Source organism: Nematostella vectensis, chromosome 13 (assembly GCF_932526225.1).
Source record: "Nematostella vectensis chromosome 13, jaNemVect1.1, whole genome shotgun sequence".
Taxonomy (NCBI): domain Eukaryota; kingdom Metazoa; phylum Cnidaria; class Anthozoa; order Actiniaria; family Edwardsiidae; genus Nematostella; species Nematostella vectensis.
Window position 1 is genome coordinate 14,653,240 of NC_064046.1, and position 22,946 is coordinate 14,676,185.

General features: G+C 41.5%; 2 protein-coding genes across 7 annotated transcripts in view; one reads left to right on the forward strand and one right to left on the reverse strand.

Moving 5' to 3' along the window:
- LOC5502328 (puratrophin-1-like) overlaps window positions 1-9,181 on the forward strand; it is a 35,584-nt gene extending 26,403 nt beyond the window's left edge. For 4 of the 6 annotated variants that reach the window (XM_048721257.1, XM_048721259.1, XM_048721258.1 and 1 more), the window contains exons 23-28: window positions 38-208; window positions 599-697; window positions 3,391-3,469; window positions 3,809-4,596; window positions 6,452-6,696; window positions 7,340-9,181. In XM_048721257.1, coding sequence (XP_048577214.1) covers window positions 38-208; window positions 599-697; window positions 3,391-3,469; window positions 3,809-4,596; window positions 6,452-6,664 — 1,350 coding nt within the window. In that variant the 3' untranslated portion in view covers window positions 6,665-6,696; window positions 7,340-9,181. Of the gene's footprint in view, window positions 1-37; window positions 209-598; window positions 698-3,390; window positions 3,470-3,808; window positions 4,597-6,451; window positions 6,703-7,339 lie in introns of those variants that run through there. The other 2 variants (XM_048721261.1, XM_048721256.1) reach the window with 2 other exon arrangements.
- A 139-nt stretch (window positions 9,182-9,320) lies between these two features.
- LOC5502322 (vacuolar protein sorting-associated protein 4B) lies at window positions 9,321-22,938 on the reverse strand. Its single transcript, XM_048721262.1, has 15 exons — window positions 22,790-22,938; window positions 22,668-22,680; window positions 22,260-22,389; window positions 21,364-21,487; window positions 20,589-20,631; window positions 20,089-20,225; window positions 19,530-19,580; window positions 18,887-18,907; window positions 18,369-18,450; window positions 18,149-18,197; window positions 15,895-15,990; window positions 15,416-15,546; window positions 12,089-12,279; window positions 10,872-10,948; window positions 9,321-9,936 (listed from the first exon to the last, which is right to left on the reverse strand). The coding sequence occupies exons 1-15, from the start codon at window positions 22,812-22,814 to the stop codon at window positions 9,811-9,813; spliced, it is 1,296 nt and encodes a 431-aa protein (XP_048577219.1). The 5' UTR covers window positions 22,815-22,938; the 3' UTR covers window positions 9,321-9,810.
- Between the last annotated feature and the right edge of the window lie 8 nt (window positions 22,939-22,946).

Genomic DNA, 22,946 nt, shown 5'->3' on the forward strand with positions numbered 1-22,946 from the left:
CAAGACACTTCACAATTGTTTGCTCTTATTTCTCAAGATCAATGTGAAGGAGCAAGGTCGACTGTTACGGCAAGATAACTTCATCGTGTGGCACGCCAAGAAGAAGACCCGTCGTCGCGTGTTCCTGTTCGAGGACTTGGTCCTTTTTAGTAAGGCCAAGAAACAAGCAGGGGGTGTGGACCTTTACTTCTACAAGCACTCCCTTAAGGTACACCTAGTTGATGGATAGATCAGAGTACATTCTGCTAAAAAAAACCCTGGATCTATGTTAAATGTTTTATGGAGACTTTGATAAAGGTTACATGTGCAAGCGTTGTGTTATGGGAAACCTGGTCGATGGGCTGCCATCTTTGATTGAAGGCTTCGCGCTATACCTACTGCGGGCGCGATCACTTTGCGTCACATCCAAAATGGCGGACCATCGATTGAGGTTCCGCAATGAAACACCATCAACCTCCTTCAAGCAAGCTTTATATCTCCCCTGACGAGAAAGAGCCTGGGTCGCCGACCGATCCTACCACTCTAATATGCGAAAATAAATATTTTTCTTTGATCCCCTTTACTTATTTACTGATATATAATATATATCTTCCTGTAGACCGCTGACATCGGTTTGACGGAGTCTGTGGGCGACAGTGGGCTGCAGTTTGAGCTATGGTTCAGACGTCGCAAGATCGGAGAAACTTACATATTGCAAGTAAGTATAGATATAGGACCTCACAACCATCATAATGCCATAATGTCAATCTCTTTGTTTTTAGATCGCTCCGCTCATTCCTTATTTGGACATAACATACCGCCCATTCCTTATTTGGACATAACATACCGCTTATTCCTTATTTGGACATAACATACCGCCCATTCCTGATTTGGACATAACATACCGCCCATTCCTTATTTGGATATAACATACCGCCCATTCCTTATTTGGACATAACATACCGCCCATTCCTTATTTGAACATAACATACCGCCCATTCCTTATTTGGACATAACAGACCGCTCATTCCTTATTTGGACATAACATACCGCTCATTCCTTATTTGGACATAACATACCGCCCATTCCTTATTTGGATATAACATACCGCCCATTCCTTATTTGGACATAGCATACCGCCCATTCCTTATTTGGACATAACATACCGCCCATTCCTTATTTGGACATAACATACCGCTCGTTCCTTATTTGGACATAACATACCGCTCATTCCTTATTTGGACAACATACCGCCCATTCCTTATTTGGACATAACATACCGCCCATTCCTTATTTGGACATAACATACCGCCCATTCCTTATTTGGATATAACATACCGCCCATTCCTTATTTGGACATAACATACCGCCCATTCCTTATTTGGACATAACATACCGCCCATTCCTTATTTGGACATAACATACCGCCCATTCCTTATTTGGACATAACATACCGCCAAATCCTTATTTGGACATAACATACCGCCCATTCCTTATTTGGATATAACATACCGCTCATTCCTTATTTGGACATAACATACCGCCCATTCCTTATTTGGATATAACATACCGCTCATTCCTTATTTGGACATAACATACCGCCCATTCCTTATTTGGATATAACATACCGCTAATTCCTTATTTGGACATAACATACCGCCCATTCCTTATTTGGATATAACATACCGCTCATTCCTTATTTGGACATAACATACCGCCCATTCCTTATTTGGACATAACATACCGCCCATTCCTTATTTGGACATAACATACCGCCCATTCCTTATTTGGACATAACATACCGCTCATTCCTTATTTGGATATAACATACCGCTCATTCCTTATTTGGATATAACATACCGCTCATTCCTTATTTGGACATAACATACCGCCCATTCCTTATTTGGACATAACATACCGCCCATTCCTTATTTGGATATAACATACCGCCCATTCCTTATTTGGACATAACATACCGCTCATTCCTTATTTGGACAACATACCGCCCATTCCTTATTTGGACATAACATACCGCCCATTCCTTATTTGGACATAACATACCGCCCATTCCTTATTTGGACATAACATACCGCCCATTCCTTATTTGGACATAACATACCGCCCATTCCTTATTTGGACATAACATACCGCCCATTCCTTATTTGGACATAACGTACCGCCCATTCCTTATTTGGACATAACATACCGCCCATTCCTTATTTGGACATAACATACCTCCCATTCCTTATTTGGACATAACATACCGCCCATTCCTTATTTGGACATAACATACCGCCCATTCCTTATTTGGACATAACATACCGCCCATTCCTTATTTGGACATAACATACCGCCCATTCCTTATTTGGACATAACATACCGCCCATTCCTTATTTGGACATAACATACCGCCCATTCCTTATTTGGACATAACATACCGCCCATTCCTTATTTGGACATAACATACCGCCCATTCCTTATTTGGACATAACATACCGCCCATTCCTTATTTGGACATAACATACCGCCCATTCCTTATTTGGACATAACATACCGCCCATTCCTTATTTGGACATAACATACCGCCCATTCCTTATTTGGACATAACATACCGCCCATTCCTTATTTGGACATAACATACCGCCCATTCCTTATTTGGACATAACATACCACCCATTCCTTATTTGGACATAACATACCGCCCATTCCTTATTTGGACATAACATACCGCCCATTCCTTATTTGGACATAACATACCGCCCATTCCTTATTTGGACATAACATACCGCCCATTCCTTATTTGGATATAACATACCGCTCATTCCTTATTTGGACATAACATACCGCCCATTCCTTATTTGGATATAACATACCGCCCATTCCTTATTTGGATATAACATACCGCTCATTCCTTATTTGGACATAACATACCGCTCATTCCTTATTTGGACATAACATACCGCCCATTCCTTATTTGGACATAACATACCGCCCATTCCTTATTTGGACATAACATACCGCCCATTCCTTATTTGGACATAACATACCGCCCATTCCTTATTTGGACATAACATACCGCCCATTCCTTATTTGGATATAACATACCGCTCATTCCTTATTTGGACATAACATACCGCCCATTCCTTATTTGGATATAACATACCGCCCATTCCTTATTTGGATATAACATACCGCTCATTCCTTATTTGGACATAACATACCATATTTGGGAGTGCCTCTTTTTACTTTGTATCGCATAAGAAGTGTGTAAGTGGAGAATTTCCACTTTAACATATAGATTATCGGAGGTTTCCCGGCGCGCTAAGACCATTTTGAAAAACGACTATCTATTGTTCCTTGCCGTCCTTTTTACCGTCGTAGTTGTCTAAACTCACTAATGTGGTTCCTCAGCCGTCTTCAGTGGAAGTCAAACACGCCTGGCTGTCGGAAATCACCAAGATCCTTTGGAAACAAGCGATGAGGAACAAAGGTACCTACTCGAAGAGTTTCTGTCAGCCGCCAATTTTTCATCCTTGTAAGATACCAAGTACGAGAGAGCATCCTTCACTTAGTCTACAGATAATTACATTTTCGAAAATGATGTTGAGCTCATCTTAAACAAAAAGATATACGAGAAAAAAAACACAAACATAATAGCAAAACTCATGATCGTGATAGTTGTATTTAGTATATATAGTTGTTTCTTGTTCAAAAACTAGCAAATTAATACATGTCTATGATATTTTGAGCTCAACAGGATCACTGACTCGCGTTGATTTAATGTGTCTAGAATAAATTGAGCGTTGATTTCCTGTTTTCAACTTTACAGAGTACGGACTGACTGAAGCGTCCACGGGAATTAGTGTCGGAAGCCAACCATCCTTCCTCGTACCCAGTACCCGCTCGGACGACATCTCGGCGTACCAGCCCAACACAACAACCACACCCTATCACGGCAAGTACCTTCGTAGCTCGCGCTCCGTCAGCCCCAAGCGCTTGTCCGCCGTGTCAACATCCTCCTGCGCCACTAGTGGGGCGTGTCTTACGGACGACGAGGGGGGTAACTCGGGACATCAATCCCGCATGCGTCCCGTTTCAACTATCGAGGAACGGAACACTGCAACTCGCGATATTAGGAGTGTGAAATCGAGCGAGGATTTACCATCAAAGGTAAAGTCTACTAAAGACAAGGAGAAATCGGAAAAGCACGATAAACAAGATAAACATGAAAAACGGGACAAACAGAATAAGTCGCCGGTCGCGAATGACGAAAAGAGGCCGAACTTTTTCCGAAGTCTTTCGGGGTTTTCGCTGAGAGATCGGTCGCATTTGGATCGCGATACGAATAAGGACAAAAATAAACACGCGAACGAGAGTTTCGGGGGCGTGCATATTCGACGCTCGCTAAGGGATAGGGACTCTGAGGTAGCGAATCGTAGGAAATCGTGGATGGAGCGTATCACACATAAAGGACACGACGAGCGTGAAAAGGAGAAGGAGAAAGTCCGTCGGCGGAGTCTGGTGGAGACTCGGACGGTGTCGCTTGACGAAACGGTGTCGGACTTGAGTAAAGAGGAGACGAAGAGAACGAAAAAGATCAGCAAGAAACCGACTGAGGTTAGTGTGTGCCTCTGAGCCTAGGAGTGTGTGCCTCTAAGGGCGTGGTCAGAGTGCTGTATCCCTTTTAGCACCAACTCTTCTCGCACTACTGCTCAAGGGAGCACGGCAGAATGTATTCCTATTTAAGGTGGCGCGCCTAGGTTGTTTTGGCTAAACAGCTTATATACTATGTTCCCTACAGAAGACTCATTTTCGGCGCGATTTTCGTAATTTTTTTAGATTTTATTAATACATCTATGCTTTATCAGATTCCGCTAGATTCACTATTCTTGGAAATCAAATTATTATTTGTCATGCAAGTTAAAAGGATATTTTTATATTAAATTATAAATCTCGAAATCTGCGCAATGAATTTTTTTCTAAATCTACAGTAACACCTAACAATACTCCAACTTAAAGCACACGAATTTTTGGCTTAAAACTGACCTGTCAAACTTCGCGATTGATGAATCTTTATTTCACGCCAAAATTGTCCTGGCAATATTTAAAAAAAATAAATGCACTCTTGCCTACCAAGATCCATCCCCGAATTTACGCCCCCTGCTTAGTCCAAACCCTAAGGCAACTTGTGTGAGAGGGGCAAGAGGACCAGTTTTGCACAAGAATAAATTTCAGATAGTCAATTCGAGAGTATTTTTGTTAAGATAATTTGAAAACTAAAGAATTTTTCATTTTCAACATTTTAGCGCAACCCGCTCATCTTCCAAACTATTACCCGACTCTATTGGTAAAATAGGCCTTACCGAAAGTACTTGCTTGATGTAGTTGACAAACATAATCCACTTCATAATCGGAGCCCCACACCCCCAAAGCGCAACTGATAACTCCCCTTACGAACAAACACACATGTGGTGTTGCATAACAAAGTGGTTTATTTTCGTAATAATATCAATCGCGCGTTCCATTGGAACACATTCTGCCTTGCTCCCTTGTACTGCTTTTATTTGAGAAGCCGTTGCATATTAAAATCTAAATTAATCATTATGTCTTTTATTGCCATAACGCCCTGAGACGCCTGTAAAATATAGGCCCAACTCCAAAACGTCAAAAATGCAAACTAAACATCACCAGACCCGGATACTCATAGATTCATCCAAGGCATAGACGACCTGCAAAAGCGCATCCAAGCAATGTAATAGAATTGACTCTTGTCAAAATATCAACCTTGATTTCTGACCAATTCGTAAACAAATGCTTAAACTTAGAAGCATTTCTTACCAAAAAAGACACAAAATTCCGAACTACAAATAGAGACAAGCAAACACAGATCAAGTCACCAATAGATACCTTTATTGCCCCGAAGCCAAGAAAAACATTTCCAGGTCCAAGGAACCCAGAATAAGCCTGAAAACAATTTTTGAATAAGGTGGGGTAGCAAAGATGGCCCGCATTGGAGAGTATGAGGCCATTCACCAGAAAATTCCTTTCTCACTTGGTGAAGCCCAGACAAGGAATTATCCCATTGAATCACCCTCAGCGTGCAAACATCCATAAGCACAGCATTAATTATGCCCAAAAAGACTTCATGATGTCCTAAGGCATGAAAAAGCTGTAGTTTTTAAGCAAATTACAAGCAAAACTGTTGTAAGCAACAGGCTGTAGCAGTGCCGTCGCTAGAAAGAAAAGGCACCGCAGTGCATTGTTGGAAACTTCAAGGCATACCGTCTTGGGTCAGCCGTAGCTTAGCTTAACTGGTAGTGTTGGACTTGAAATAGGGGGGGGGGGGGGGGTTCTGTTTTCAGTCTGTTTTACTTACAATGTTGCTCAAAAGTACCCAGGAGTGAAAGGGTTAAAAGAAAGTCTTTTAAATAGCAGTCACTAAACTAACCAATAAATCTGACTTCCTTTAAAGGAACCAAAGACATGTAGCTCCCTTGATACCGTCCGCGCTTGTCGTTCCCAGGAGGACTTGCGTGCTTATAGCCCCCATGGGGACTTGAGCGCGTTTATCCCCCATGGGGACTTGCGCGCAGCAAGTAACCTAGACCAGACCAATGCTAGTGCCCATAATACTTTGCGCGATGTCAGCGATGAGTTGGCCAAACAACAAAGCACTAAACTCTAAACCTTCTCAAGTCGTAAACAAATTAAATAAAGGTAAAATAAGAATAATGGCAATGATAATTTGATGGTGCGTTTAATGTCAGCCAATGTCAATTATATTTTCAATGACAGATTAAATAAATGTTTCAAATGTGAATTGGAATTTTTTATTTTATTTCTCCAGTGTAAAATCACACAAAATGGTTTAACTTGGATAGTTTGAATATAGACAAACATAAATACCGAATAAATCTAAGTGATAAATCCAAGCTTTAAATAAATAATACCCAGCAATGACAGAATCATACATGGATGAATGATGGATAATAATAAATCGATAAGCGTTTTTTTTTTCATACGGTTTTAACATCACCCGGAAACAGCTTTCAGCCAATAAGAGGTCAATTTGATCTGGAGCTCTTATTGGTTTATTACATGACACGTGCCCACAGGAATAAGCTCTCATTGGTCTACTAGAAGACACGTGACTTCTAGTCACCATTGGCGTTTATTCGTTCAACAGCAGTCACATGACTTTGAACTTTGTCTCCTATTGATTTATCAGCATTCAGCAAATAGAACGTCATATTTAATCGTATGGAAGCTTTACTTTTTAACCCTTGTTTCTAAAGATTTCAACATTTCACTCCTAAAAAAATCACTTTTGATAACCTCATACTCATTTATGTGTTTGCAGGTATAACGACTACCTGACACAAATCTAATGGTGTGTATTAGTGTTAGACTTCTACTACTAAACTTAGAACAAGCGGGAATCTTCCGACTCAGAAAACTATAACGGGATGGGTCTCCGAGTGTGCCGATTACGAGCCGATGTCGTGTTCGGGAATACAACGGTACAGCGGTAATGATGGATACTCGCGGGCGTCGTCATGAAGATTTGGGTCAGCCGGAGACGACCCGATGGCATTCGGCAAAAGTTCGACGGCAACAAAGAACCTTTATTGGATCCAAGCATGAACCGAAGTCTTTCGGTTACGTCTTGCTGGAAGTCATAGAAAATTTTAAGTAGGATAGACTCGGCAACCTTCTCTCGCCATTAGAGCTGTTCCAATTTGTCCTTGAAACGCACTATGGGAGTTGTGTACAGAAACTACTTATAATTGATTAAAATTTGATATTGTTTGTGCGTGATACGCCAGTGTTCCACGGATTAACTGAAACAGCCCTATTCCCTCGACTTTAGGTTTACATTTTCGTTGTTTTACCTCTAGACGTGACGTTTTCTTCTGGTGTCTTTTCCGTGAAAAGTGTGGAATATATAATGTGATATAGACTGGTTTTCTTCAACCCATGAGATATATGCCTCTTAACCTGGCGCCGATTCCTTAGTTATCAGTTGTTATCCCTTGATTGATTGAATAAAAAAAAGCTATTGTAGGCCCTTCTTCCTCTCTCACCATCACGCTTCGACTCTGGGTCTAATGAAAACCACTCTAGTGGCCCTCTAACGTTTCTCAATTTTTGTCCAGTGCTCGGGCAGATATAATTTTAGATAAAATAACATATTGTATATTTGAGAAATATCGACAACCAATACAAAACTTCCAGATTAGGGTTTTATTTTCCTACTTTCACTAAATCCACTAAAGCAAAGAGTGACTGCTGATTTAACGACACAGAATGTTCTGATTAGAGAATAGGTTATTTGAATATGGGGAAAACTTGCAGTCAGTTGTAGGAAAGTTTTCAAGGAATTTTGTAGGATTTTGCTTTTGCTATTTTCTTTTAGTTGATTGATGCGTTCCATGCAGAATATTTATTACAATGTTTTGTAATGTAATATTTTACGATATCTCTAGTATTTTAGATTTTGTAATACGCCGCGGTAATCAGCAAGACTCTGAGCCGACTTGTGTGACGAACTGTTACAAACCTTTTAGTGCTGCAATAAATATATAAATATAATACAGGGAGATGTACATTTCAGTGGCCGACTAGCTAAATCTGTTGTGAATTACATCATCAATCCTGCGATAAACACGGCTCCATTCTATTGTTACAGCCTACAATAGTCAATGGATGATCATATTTTACAGAACCATACGATATTTAAATTCAAATAAAACAGGAACAAAAGTTTTATATAAGTCGGCTCTAAGTCTGTAAGACAAGCCACGGTTGTTAGCAATTTTTAAAAGGAAAAGCAATAAATATTTAAATGACAGCTGCTACAATAACCGTGATAAAAGAAGGGATAAGAATTAGTAAAACCGATAGCATCAACAAGCCAACATCCTTACAGTAAAGAGGAAAATTTCCGCGCTTTTTTTATCTTCGAACTTTTCGTCTAGATTGGCTTTGACCAAATATGAAACTGCGGCAGAAATTAAGAGTATTGTAAATACATTTTTTCAAATCGACTATTTCTGCGTGCAAAAATCTATACGTTTACTAAGTTTAAAATATCTTTTCCTAAACCCAGTAAATAGTTATAGGATTAGATAGAACGGTTCACAGTTGATTGCGGAATTATATAATATTAGAATGGTGATTTAATAAAAAAAGGATTACTTTCCAGCAGTTTAATTCTTGAGGCTTTGCTGAGCTATTTGTTGGTAACAGAAGTGTGTGTGTGTGTGTGTGTGTGTGGGGGGGGGGGGGGGGGGGGGGGGCTGAGGTCGATAAAGAATTCTCAGGGAGCGAATCCTAACTAGTTTTGTGATCGGCAAACGGGTGGAGTAACCCGATCTCCGCATTATCATTTAATCTGGTTGCCTCTGCATCTATTACGGCCTTACACTAATTCCATCGTTGTGCTCTAATCTAGCCTTCATACGGGAGTAGGACTGTGTATTTGTAGTGAAAAACAAATTACCCGCGCCGCATCCATCTTTGACGTGTCTCCTTTCAACATCATTTCCGTTCTTGGATTCTCTTTAGGTGGTCACGTGGTTTCCCGTTGTTTAGACTTCATCCAGGGTTTTCTTTTTCGACACTCCGCCATCTTGAGAGTGACCACCGCTTTCAATATTACGACCGAGAAAACCCTTGGGACAAGGTTGGGAATAACGTTGGTCCCGTCCCCCATTGATTCGCGCGTCAAAGATGGCCTATAAGAATGCTAATTTTGTTCATCCTTCCTGTCCGTAAGACTTGGTAAACACCGTAGATTTGTCCAGATCGTGGGTAATGGTGCAATTTTGTTCATCCTTTCTGTCCGTAAGACTTGGTAAACACCGTGAATTTGTCCAGTTCTTCATCGGTAATGGTGCTCCCGTTGTGGGAGAGTGATCTGATGAAGTCTTCGAGTACCACGGGGCGAGGCGTGACCTACAAGGGATTAAGAACATGTGTTTTGACGCTTGTGTGCAGGCTTGTACCAATGATTGGGGGGGCGGGAGGTACGCAGTCATACGTATCATATGGATACGTATTTATTAGACACTGGAAAACGAAAAGTATTTGAAGATTCCTTAATAAACAATTACCCACTTTTTTGGCGCAAAAGGGGTTGCGCAGGGTGCACTGTGCGCGCCTGGTGCTCACATATAGCCTGAGTATCAATGCCCTCAGGGGAGGGGTGAGGGGGACTCGGTAAGTCCCCCCCTTCTTCCTCTCCCCTAAAAAAAGCCTGATATTCAGGCTACCTCACATAATGAAGTAAGCTTTCTTTATTTACATGTGTCGTTTTAAATGCAAATGAAATGGAGCAATTGACTTTTAGGCTTTTGTGTTCCAATTCAATTAGTTAGTTTCCTTTTATTGTACATTGCAGTCCGGTTTAATTAATGTTCGTGCTATTTTCGTGACCCTATTCAGAATATTTGTAAAGAGACTTGTGAAACTGTCTCTCATTTATGTATAAAAGCAACCCAAATCCTTGTAAAAGTCAGTCCGCCAGTAGACATGGAAGGATCCACTGTGTTGTATCTCAGTAATCTTTGTATTTTGAGTGGGTTTTCACAAGATTTTATGTTTTTCTTTTTGTAATTCATGTATTTTATGTATTTCTATGTTTTAATGAATCGTAAAATAAACGCATGTAAAAACACTAGTCTTGGCTGATTCAGCATGTATCTGCATTTCGATCGGCACATGAAAAGAACAGGGCCTAAACTAGAATATCACGTAATACTGAACATTTTTTTCATCGATATTCCATTATCCCGAATACTTCCCCCGATCCTGATCGTTTACCAATATAATAAGACATTCAAGAAAATTGTTCTGGTCCCACATGTTGAGCTGTGGGTGAGCTGGTATACCTTCTGTGGCGGTAGGTCCTTCAATAAACACGTGACACATCCGGGTTCACCCTCACTGCACGGCTCAAAACCACCGTCTGTAAGAAATAGATCATGGACATCATATACATGAGAATACACTGGGAATCCAAACAGGGTGGTGAGCATTTTTATATTATTAAAACGATTTACAGTAGCTAAACCGTATTATATGGCCTCCATCATTTATTTTCTCAACGGAATAACATTTTGTGGTGGGTCAGCTCTTTTCAAAATGGCGTCATGGGAAGCCATTTAAGCGCTGGCCTATGACAAAGCTTACATGGCTTAAATTGATGGAAGCCAGAATATTGATAACCGATGTTTCGGCCCAATGGCGCATCTACGGGTGTTGGTTGAAAATGTGACGTCACCCGAGACCATCCCATCTTATTTGGGTAGCCCAATTTGCGCCAGGGCGAACCACAGGAATCCCGAACAGAACACCAGGTACTAGGGGACTACTGGAATCATGAACAGAACACCAGGTTCTAGGGGAGCACAGGAATCCCGAACAGAACACCAGGTACTAGGTAACCACAAGGATCCCGAACAGACCGCCAGGTACTAGGTAACCACAGGGATCCCGGACAGACCGCCAGGTACTAGGGGAACACAGGAATCCCGAACAGACCGCCAGGTACTAGGGGACGTCAGGAATCCCGCACAGACCACCAGGTACTAGGGGACCACAGGAATCCCGCACAGACCACTAGGTACTAGGGGACCACAGGAATACCGCACAGAACACCGGGTACTAGGGGACCACAGGAATCCCGAACAAACCGCCAGGTACTAGGGGAACACAGGAATCCCGAACAGACCGCCAGGTACTAGAGGACGTCAGGAATCCCGCACAGACCACCAGGTACTAGGGGACCACAGGAATCCCGCACAGACCACCAGGTACTAGGGGACCACAGGAATCCCGCACAGACCACCAGGTCCTTGCGGACCACAGGAATCCCGCACAGACCACCAGGTACTAGGGGACCACAGGAATCCCGCACAGACCACCAGGTACTAGGGGACCACAGGAATCCCGCACAGAACACCAGGTCCTTGCGGACCACAGGAATCCCGCACAGACCACCAGGTACTAGGGGACCACAGGAATCCCGAACAAACCGCCAGGTACTAGGGGACCACAGGAATCCCGCACAGACCACCAGGTACTAGGGGGACGGGGGCAGACTTGCCTGCCTGCTGCTTCCAGTGTGTGGACCTTTGCAGTTCTCTCACAGGCTCGAAAACGGCGTCAGATGTGCAATTTGCGAGGTCGCTACCCGAGAACCCGCGGGTCTTCTCCCCAAGTACGCACCAGTCCCTCTCAGTCAGACATGCAGGCGTGGTGCCCAAGTGCATCTTGATGAGGCTGATACGAGCGTCTCTGTATTATACAGACACCGCATTTATATCCATAAATAGACAATAGCACATTTATATCCATAAATAGACAATAGCACATTTGTATCCATAAATAGACAATAGCACATCTATATCCATAAATAGACAATAGCACATTTATATCCATGAATAGACAATAGCACATTTATTTCCATAAACAGACAATAGCACATTTATATCCATAAATAGACAATAGCACATTTATATCCATATATAGACAATAGCACATTTATATCCATATATAGACAATAGCACATTTATATCCCTAAATAGACAATAGCACATTTATATCCATAAATAGACAATAGCACATTTATATCCATAAATAGACAATAGCACATTTATATCCATAAATAGACAATAGCACATCTATATCCATAAATAGACAATAGCACATCTATATCCATAAATAGACAATAGCACATTTATATCCATAAATAGACAATAGCACATTTATATCCATAAATAGACAATAGCACATTTATATCCATAAATAGACAATAGCACATTTATATCCATAAATAGACAATAGCACATTTATATCCATATATAGACAATAGCACATTTATATCCATATATAGACAATAGCACATTTATATCCCTAAATAGACAATAGCACATTTATATCCATAAATAGACAATAGCACATTTATATCCATAAATAGACAATAGCACATTTATATCCATAAATAGACAATAGCACATCTATATCCATAAATAGACAATAGCACATCTATATCCATAAATAGACAATAGCACATTTATATCCATAAATAGACAATAGCACATTTATATCCATAAATAGACAATAGCACATTTATATCCATAAATAGACAATAGCACATTTGTATCCATAAATAGACAATAGCACATCTATATCCATAAATAGACAATAGCACATTTATATCCATGAATAGACAATAGCACATTTATTTCCATAAACAGACAATAGCACATTTATATCCATAAATAGACAATAGCACATTTATATCCATATATAGACAATAGCACATTTATATCCATATATAGACAATAGCACATTTATATCCCTAAATAGACAATAGCACATTTATATCCATAAATAGACAATAGCACATTTATATCCATAAATAGACAATAGCACATTTATATCCATAAATAGACAATAGCACATTTATATCCATAAATAGACAATAGCACATCTATATCCATAAATAGACAATAGCACATTTATATCCATAAATAGACAATAGCACATTTATATCCATAAATAGACAATAGCACATTTATATCCATAAATAGACAATAGCACATTTATATCCATAAATAGACAATAGCACATTTATATCCATAAATAGACAATAGCACATTTATATCCATAAATAGACAATAGCACATTTATATCCATAAATAGACAATAGCACATTTATATCCATAAATAGACAATAGCACATTTATATCCATAAATAGACAATAGCACATCTATATCCATAAATAGACAATAGCACATTTATATCCATAAATAGACAATAGCACATTTATATCCATGAATAGACAATAGCACATTTATATCCATAAATAGACAATAGCACATTTATATCCATAAATAGACAATAGCACATTTATATCCATAAATAGACAATAGCACATTTATATCCATGAATAGACAATAGCACATTTATATCCATATATAGACAATAGCACATTTGTATCCATAAATAGACAATAGCACATTTATATCCATAAATAGACAATAGCACATTTATATCCATGAATAGACAATAGCACATTTATATCCATGAATAGACAATAGCACATTTATATCCATAAATAGACAATAGCACATTTATATCCATATATAGACAATAGCACATTTATATCCATATATAGACAATAGCACATTTATATCCATATATAGACAATAGCACATTTATATCCCTAAATAGACAATAGCACATTTATATCCATAAATAGACAATAGCACATTTATATCCATAAATAGACAATAGCACATTTATATCCATAAATAGACAATAGCACATTTATATCCATAAATAGACAATAGCACATCTATATCCATAAATAGACAATAGCACATTTATATCCATAAATAGACAATAGCACATTTATATCCATAAATAGACAATAGCACATTTATATCCATAAATAGACAATAGCACATTTATATCCATAAATAGACAATAGCACATTTATATCCATAAATAGACAATAGCACATTTATATCCATAAATAGACAATAGCACATTTATATCCATAAATAGACAATAGCACATCTATATCCATAAATAGACAATAGCACATCTATATCCATAAATAGACAATAGCACATTTATATCCATAAATAGACAATAGCACATTTATATCCATAAATAGACAATAGCACATTTATATCCATAAATAGACAATAGCACATTTATATCCATAAATAGACAATAGCACATTTATATCCATAAATAGACAATAGCACATTTATATCCATAAATAGACAATAGCACATTTATATCCATAAATTGACAATAGCACATTTATATCCATAAATAGACAATAGCACATTTATATCCATAAATAGACAATAGCACATCTATATCCATAAATAGACAATAGCACATTTATATCCATAAATAGACAATAGCACATTTATATCCATGAATAGACAATAGCACATTTATATCCATAAATAGACAATAGCACATTTATATTCATAAATAGACAATAGCACATTTATATCCATAAATAGACAATAGCACATTTATATCCATGAATAGACAATAGCACATTTTCTTTGAGAAGAAGGCAAGGCGGGTTCCTCCCTATCTCTTTACTTTTGCCAGAGTATGGTAAACAAAACTAGGCGGGGCAAAGATTAAATCATAACCCTCAACGCCTACGTAAGAGGCGCCTCTCTCCAAAAAAAGATGGATTATACTTTGGGAAGCGTAAGAAGTCGGGTATTTTGGATAGCATAGGATGCAGGATAAAGTATTCTTGAGGGTCGAAAGTTTCAATTCTTTCTTTGTTTTTATTTTGGGGGAAGGGGGGTGGGGTGGGGGGTGTTAATTTTTATTGCTCACCCCGTCACGTCTTTAGCAGAGTAGCTACTTGGCCCCATTTGCACTTACTGTTCAGGTAAAGGAATGTAGATTCTCTTTTGGAATCGTCGTATGAAGGCGCTGTCTAGTTCCCAAGGGCAGTTAGTCGCACACAGGAGGAAGTACTGACCGCTGAGAGACAGGCTGTCTGTTCCTTCCATCTAAAATACAGACCCGAAGAACTCGTTAGAGCCAACTGAGATCCTGTGGGAAACAGTCTAAATATTGAAAACCCGAAACACTCGTAAGAGCAAACTAGGGTCCTATTGGTGTTGTGACAGCTTGAGACTGAAATGGCGTCAGATGGGCAATGTTTTCATGATGACAAAAAAAAGCGATTTCCTGCTTTATGAGCATCATTGATATCGCGTCTCCTCCAGAATAAAATATTGGCTAAACAAGGGAACATCGTTCGCTTGCAGTTCGTCTCGTGTACTTTTTCTTCGCGTGTGTTACCTGTTTCAGTAGTTCAGTCGTGACGCATCTCGAGTAGTTCTCGCGCATGTTACCTGTTTCAGTAGTTCAGTTTTGACGCGTCTCGTGTGTTCCTCCTCGCGTGTGCTTCGTTTCCTGCAAACACTGTCGATCTCATCGATAAAGATAACCTGGAAGGTAACATAGTTATTATAATATAAAATTATTCAAAGATAATAAGAGTTAGCATAGATTTATATTACATGTATTACAAAGATAATCAGTGTTATCACAAAGGTAGCAGAGTTACTTTTTTATTGTCTAGACCGAAGATGGATACGCGCCGTGTGCCGTAAAGAAGACTTTAAATGTTCACTATGGCAAAGGTAAGGTTCTAGGCTTATTTTATACTAGTTTACGATTGAGTGTAAGTATAAACTGCCCCTCCACTTACCGAGCGGCCCCTTCTACTTCACGAGCAACCCTTCACTTACCGAGCGCCCATTCTACTTACCGAGCACCCCTCTAAATACCGAGCACACATCTACTTACCGAGCACCCCTCCACTTACCGAGCGCCCCTCTACTTACCGAGCGCCCCTCTACTTACCGAGCACCCCTCTACTAAGCGAGCAACACTTCCACTTCCCAAGCACCCCTCTACTAAGCGAGCGCCCCTCTACTTACCGACCGCCCCTCTACTTACCGAGCATCCCTCTACTTACCGAGCACCCCTCTACTAAGCGAGCGCCCCTCTACTTACCGAGTACCCCTCTACTTACCGAGCACCCCTCTACTTACCGAGCACCCCTCTACTTACCGAGCACCCCTCTACTTACCGAGCGCCCCTCTACTTACCGAGCGCCCCTTCTACTTCCCGAGCGCCCCTCTACTTAGCGAGCGCCCCTCTATTTAGCAAGCGCCCCTCTACTTACCGAGCGCCCCTTCTCTACTTACCGAGCGCCCCTCTAATTACCGAGCACCCCTCTACCTACCGAGCACCCCTCTACTTACCGAGCGCCCCTCTACTTACCGAGCGCCCGTTCTACTTCCCGAGCAACCCTCTACTTACCGAGCACCCCTCTACTTACCGAGCACCCCTCCACTTACCGAGCGCCCCTCTAACTACCGAGCGCCCCTCTACTTACCGAGCGCCCCTCTACTTACCGAGCACCCCTCTAACTATCGAGCACCCCTTTACTAACCGAGCACCCCTCTACTTACCGAGCGCCCCTCTACTTACCGAGCGCCCCTCTACTTACCGACCACCCCTCTAACTACCGAGCACCCCTTTACTAACCGAGCACCCCTCTACTTACCGAGCGCCCGTTCTACTTCCCGAGCAACCCTTTACTTACCGAGCGCCCCTCTAACTACCGAGCACCCCTCTAACTACCGAGCGCCCCTCTACTTACCGAGCGCCCCTCTACTTACCGAGCGCCCCTTTACTTACCGAGCGCCCCTCTACTTACCGAGCGCCCCTTTACTTACCGAGCAACCCTCTACTTAGCGAGCGCCCCTTCTACTAACCGAGCACACCTCTACTTACCACGCGTCCCTCTACTTACCGAGCGCCCCTCTACTTACCGAGCGTCCCTCTACTTACTGAGCACCCCTTTACTTACCGAGCACCCCTCTAACTACCGAGCGCCCCTCTACTTACTGAGCACCCCTTTACTTACCGAGCACCCCTCTACTTACCGAGCGCCCGTTCTACTTCCCGAGCATCCCTCTACTTACCGGGCGCCCCTCTACTTACCGAGCACCCCTCTAACTACCGAGCACCCCTCTAACTACCGAGCACCCCTCTAACTACCGAGCACCCCTCTAACTACCGAGCACCCCTCTAATTACCGAGCACACATCTACTTACCGAGCACCCCTCTACTTACTGAGCAGCCCTCTACTTACCGAGCACCCCTCTACTTACCGAGCACCCCTCTACTTACCGAGCGCCCCTCTACTTACCGAGCACCCCTCTACTTACCGAGCGTCCCTCTACTTACCGAGCGACCCTCTACTTACCAAGCACCCCTCTACTTACCGAGCACCCCTTCTACTTACCGAGCACCCCTCTACTTACCAAGCGTCCCTCTACTTACCGAGCATCCCTCTACTTACCGAGCACCCCTCTACTTACCGAGCGTCCCTCTACTTACCGAGCACCCCTCTAACTACCGAGCACCCCTTTACTAACCGAGCACCCCTCTACTTACCAAGCGCCCGTTCTACTTCCCGAGCAACCCTTTACTTACCGAGCGCCCCTCTACTTACCGACCGCCCCTCTACTTACCGAGCGCCACTCTACTTACCGAGCGCCCCTCTAACTACCGAGCATCCCTCTACTTACCGAGCGCCCTTCCCTTTTCCTTGCGTCGTGGAACAGCTCCCTGATTAGCCTGCAGTTCAGAAACAACAGCTTCTTAACAAAAGTTTATCCTTTTATCATCAAATACCGGCCTAGGAACCAATCATTTAATATCTGACGCAGGTAAAGGCATTAAGTGGTTGGGAGAATAAACAAAAATGTCAAGCTGGTCGGTCCCTTAGAGCCTCCTCGACCTACTCACTTTTCACTCTCACCGACCCAGCTTGAGATGAGATCCGCGCTTGAAACGCTGTAGAAAGTCGAGTTGACCTCAGACGCAACAGCTACCGGGAAAGGTCAAGGACAAACGATGAAATATATTAGTATGAACAAGAGCAGAACAATATAGCTTCAACATCCCGTGGTGTGGGATTCAGCATTTTTTTGCAGGATTCGGAGTTTTTGCGATTGGGGTACGGGTATTTGAGGAAACACAAGCGGAATGTAGGATAGCAGGTATGGCACGGAATGCAAGATTTAAGTAACTTTTTTTTCGGGATACATGGAATGTAGCTCATAATGTGTAGCAGCATTCAGGACTCGGATTCTAAACTATTCCTAAACTTGCAGTGGTATTATACATCAATTTGCGAGATTTTGATAAGTGATCGGGATCTGAGGATAGAAATAGTGGTTTCGGTTAACACGATTTCTGTAAAAAAAGGTTGGGGATAACGGGATTTGAATGAGGTTTTTTGAACGAACCAAATGAGCTATTACCTTGTGCTAGCCTTGTTTTACCTGGAAATACATGAACATGAATTTGAAAACACTTTAAAATGTGACGACTCACGCGAAAACGTACCTTAGGGTTTTCCGCGAGTTTGGCCTAACTCGCGCCCGTTTCGCGGAAAGCTCGCGGCCTTCTCGCGGAATGCTCGCGCTTTTCTCGCGGAATGCTCGCGCCTTAATAACGGAACGCTCGCGCCCATCTCGCGGAACGCTCGCGCCCATCTCGCGGAACGCGCGCGCCCATCTCGCGGAACGCTCGCGCCCATCTCGCGGAATGCTCGCGCTTATCTCGCGGAATGCTCGCGCTTATTTCGCGGAATGCTCGCGCCCGTTTCGCGGAACGCTTGCGCCCGTTTCGCGGGTTAATTCGCGGAATTGAGAAGCTCTAAGGTACGTTTTCGCGTGAGTCGTCACAAATATGACCAACTGTATCAAGGAAGGGTGGAAAGGGTATTTGTACTTTGTTTAAACAAATGGGCTGTTTTGCATATAATGAGAATTCCGGCGGGAAAGCGAGGTTTGTGCATCTTACACCCTCTGGACCTCGCCCCCCCGGGATTCCCCTCGATTCTTTGATCCGCCCCTTGTACTCCACTGCAACTGGTTCAATATTTCGCTGAAAAGAACTGACCTGTGCCTGGTGGACCATATAATAGCACTCTACGCCAGGGCTTCCTACCACCTGGGATATAAAGGTAACTTTGATCAGTAAAAACATCACTCAAACACAAGCGACATTGCTATTATCACCATCATCATTATTCTATCATCACCATCATCGCTATCACTATCATCACCATCATCATCACTATCACCACCATCATCACTATCACCATCACCATCATCACTATCATTACCATCATCATCACCATCACCACCATCATCATCATCATCTTCATCAACATGATTGTCATCCAATTGCTCATTATCACCATCATCATCATCAACATCCTGGTCATCAGTGTCATCCCCATTATCACCATCATCACCACCATCATCACTATCATCACCATCATCACTATCATCATCATCATCATCTTCATCAACACGATTGTCATCCAATTGCTCATTATCACCATCATCATCATCAACATCCTGGTCACCAGTGTCATCCCCATCATCATCCGCATCATGTTTATCATTATTATCTTATCATTATCACCATCACCATGGATTACAGATGAGCTTACCTGTAAAGAGGTGAGGGAATTGAAGTGGCATAATAATGGCTTCTCTTAGCGTGTCCTTAGCTGCAGCGAGCCCAGCAACATCAGAGAACGCCACTTGACCACCCTCAACAATGGTATCCTCAATAGCAACCCTGCGGCTGATATAGTTAGGAAAGTTATAATCAACTGATAACAGCCACTCACAGCCGGGTGAAGGGGGAGGCGGAGTCATACCTCAGTTTTGACACTCAAACAATGGGGTACGTTCTAGATATACTTATGAGGTACATTTAAGGTATAACTTGGGTATGTCTGAGACCTGGCAGGATTCTGGTGTTGGTTGAACATACATTGCTTTTGGTAGCCATTGCCACATGAATTAGGCGCAGTAGTGGACTGCTTCAATTATGAGATTGCATTTTTCATACAAAGTGATAGGTTTGGTACCAAAAGTATCTGATACATCATGAACTGATATCTATTTATTTATAACTGATATAATGCACATCTCGTATACTTACCTCTTGACATCGTCATCAAGTTTTTTGTTAACTGCTTTTGAACCTAAATAAATCATAATTTCCAGTTTCAGTCACTATATCTAGAAAACAACTCACTAAACATTTCTGTGACAATAAATTTTGACCCAGGATTTTATTTGTGTTATTAATTGATAACAGATCAAGTGATGCAATAGTTAATTAATGCTGACAGTATGCAAATATAGTCTATAAAAGAGTTGGTGATAGGCTATTTTGGGGGAATCTGAAATTGTAGTAGTTTAAGTGTATGAGAGCTAAAACTAATGATTCAACCTCCTGATATATGTTTTCCATATAACTCCCCCCTCCAAGTCAAGTGATTTAACGTTCTGATATATCTTTTACATATAACCCCCCTCAAAATCAAGTGATTCAATGGTACCCCCCTCCCTCTCTTCTAAACTTTCCCCAGGTCCTGTGTTGGTCTTTGGCCCTGCATCTGCCACACCCTGACTGAGTTGTTACCCCTCCCCCTCTCTGCCACACCCTGACTGAGTTGTTACCCCTCCCCCTCTCTGCCACACCCTGACTGAGTTGTTACACCTCCCCCTCATCTGCCACACCCTGACTGAGTTGTTACCCCTCCCCCTCTCTGCCACACCCTGACTGAGTTGTTACCCCTCCCCCTCTCTGCCACACCCTGACTGAGTTGTTACCCCTCCCCCTCATCTGCCACACCCTGACTGAGTTGTTACCCCTCCCCCTCATCTGCCACACCCTGACTGAGTTGTTACCCCTCCCCCTCTCTGCCAACCTTTCGCAGGTCCTGTGTTGGTCTTTGGCCCTGCATCTGCAACAACTTGGTTGAGTTGTGACCTTTTAGCAACAAGCACATCAAGTTGATGGGCAAGACTAACTGACAGCTGATGTAGGGCATTCTAAAGGGAAAAAACAACATACATTTTATTCAAGGCATGAACTCTGAAAAATTACCAGGCAAAGCAAGAATTTGAAACTGGGCCACAGCAGTGGAGGCTCACAGGCTAACACACTAAGGCAACTGTGCTTTCTTTACTGTCATTTTGTCAGCATTGTAGCATATGAAGAAGAGCTTCAAGAAGAATTGTCCAGGCTAAAATATTTTTAATATGGTCATAATATAATGTGATTTGAACAGAGGAAATTCAGGTGCACCATTTTCTTTCTTTCTTTTGCACATTCATGGACACTACCAAGACCACTCAGCATGCAATAATTGCTCTTATGACTGACACCAGCTCCATAATAAGGCATTTCTTTGCCTCATTGGCTGGCTTAATGAAGTTCATGTCAACCAGTTGTTATTTTCCCTGCAGAAAAATGAAAGTGGCTTTTCTCATTTGCTTCAGTGTTAATGGGCTAGTGTCTTCGTGCCGCCACAGGAACAAAGCCTTGTTATGCAACAGCTGAATTATTCAATTTCACCATAACAGCCATTCAAATTTCACGCCCTATTTTTATGTTAATTTTATACATAGATAGTATATAAGTGATGGTAGTAATATATTCTCAATAAATCTCCTGATGAGTGGGCAACCACCGAACAGGCTTGTAGAGATGAAACGGTAGTTCGCGTGTTTTTATTCTACAAACCAAGATATATATATATATATATCAGGCATCATGGATAATGATCTCAATCAATGACAAACATACAAAAACAATCCCTACCAGTCTAATCGGGTCCTGCTCTTTTATCTTGATGGAGGCAACCATCTGCTCAGTTTGCCGAATGTTCACAATGAGAAAGTCAAGATCAACACCTTCGCTTTTGCTACATTCCCAAGCAGCCTCTTCAAGACTTGAATGCAAGCAAACAAACACGAATAAACAAACAACAGCAAAAACAAACAAAATATATAAGCCTTATATGACAAATAAGTAAATAAATACTAAATACTCATCGTTAAGTGTCTCATAATCATTGGAGAAACTGTACAATACTTACTGAGCAAAGAATGTATATATAAGTTAGTAAATATATTTATATAATAAGCTGACTTAAGTTATGAGAGGAAATTCAGTTTTGTGGTCAGAGGGTTACAGTCTTTCAAGAGTTGCTATAATTTCATAACTCACCGACGTGCTGCTTCTGAAAAAAAGAACACGGGTCCGTTAGTTTGGCTGTTGAAAAATTATTTAAACAAACCTTTAAATCAATAAATCAAACACACAATAAAACAATACTGGGCCCACTTTACCTTCATAGATACTAAGGCTATTCATAATCGCTTAAATCCTGTGTTGTCACAATTTCTTTGGTGCGAATGCTACTAGAACTAAACCCGCCAAACCCGCCACATTTCCAAAACACGGCATGTGTTTTGGGCTTCCTTTGTTACGGGCTACCTGTGGTAG

What these genes read in the sequence shown, in the direction of transcription:
- LOC5502322 (XM_048721262.1), bottom strand. Translation starts at nt 22,814, where the DNA reads ATGAATAGCCTTAGTATCTATGAAG. An exon ending in CTTGATGACGATGTCAAGAG is followed by an intron (nt 20,226 to 20,588) that starts GTAAGTATACGA and finishes TAACTATATCAG; the next exon opens with CCGCAGGGTTGCTATTGAGG. An exon ending in AAACTGAACTACTGAAACAG is followed by an intron (nt 15,547 to 15,894) that starts GTAACATGCGCG and finishes TCTGTATTTTAG; the next exon opens with ATGGAAGGAACAGACAGCCT.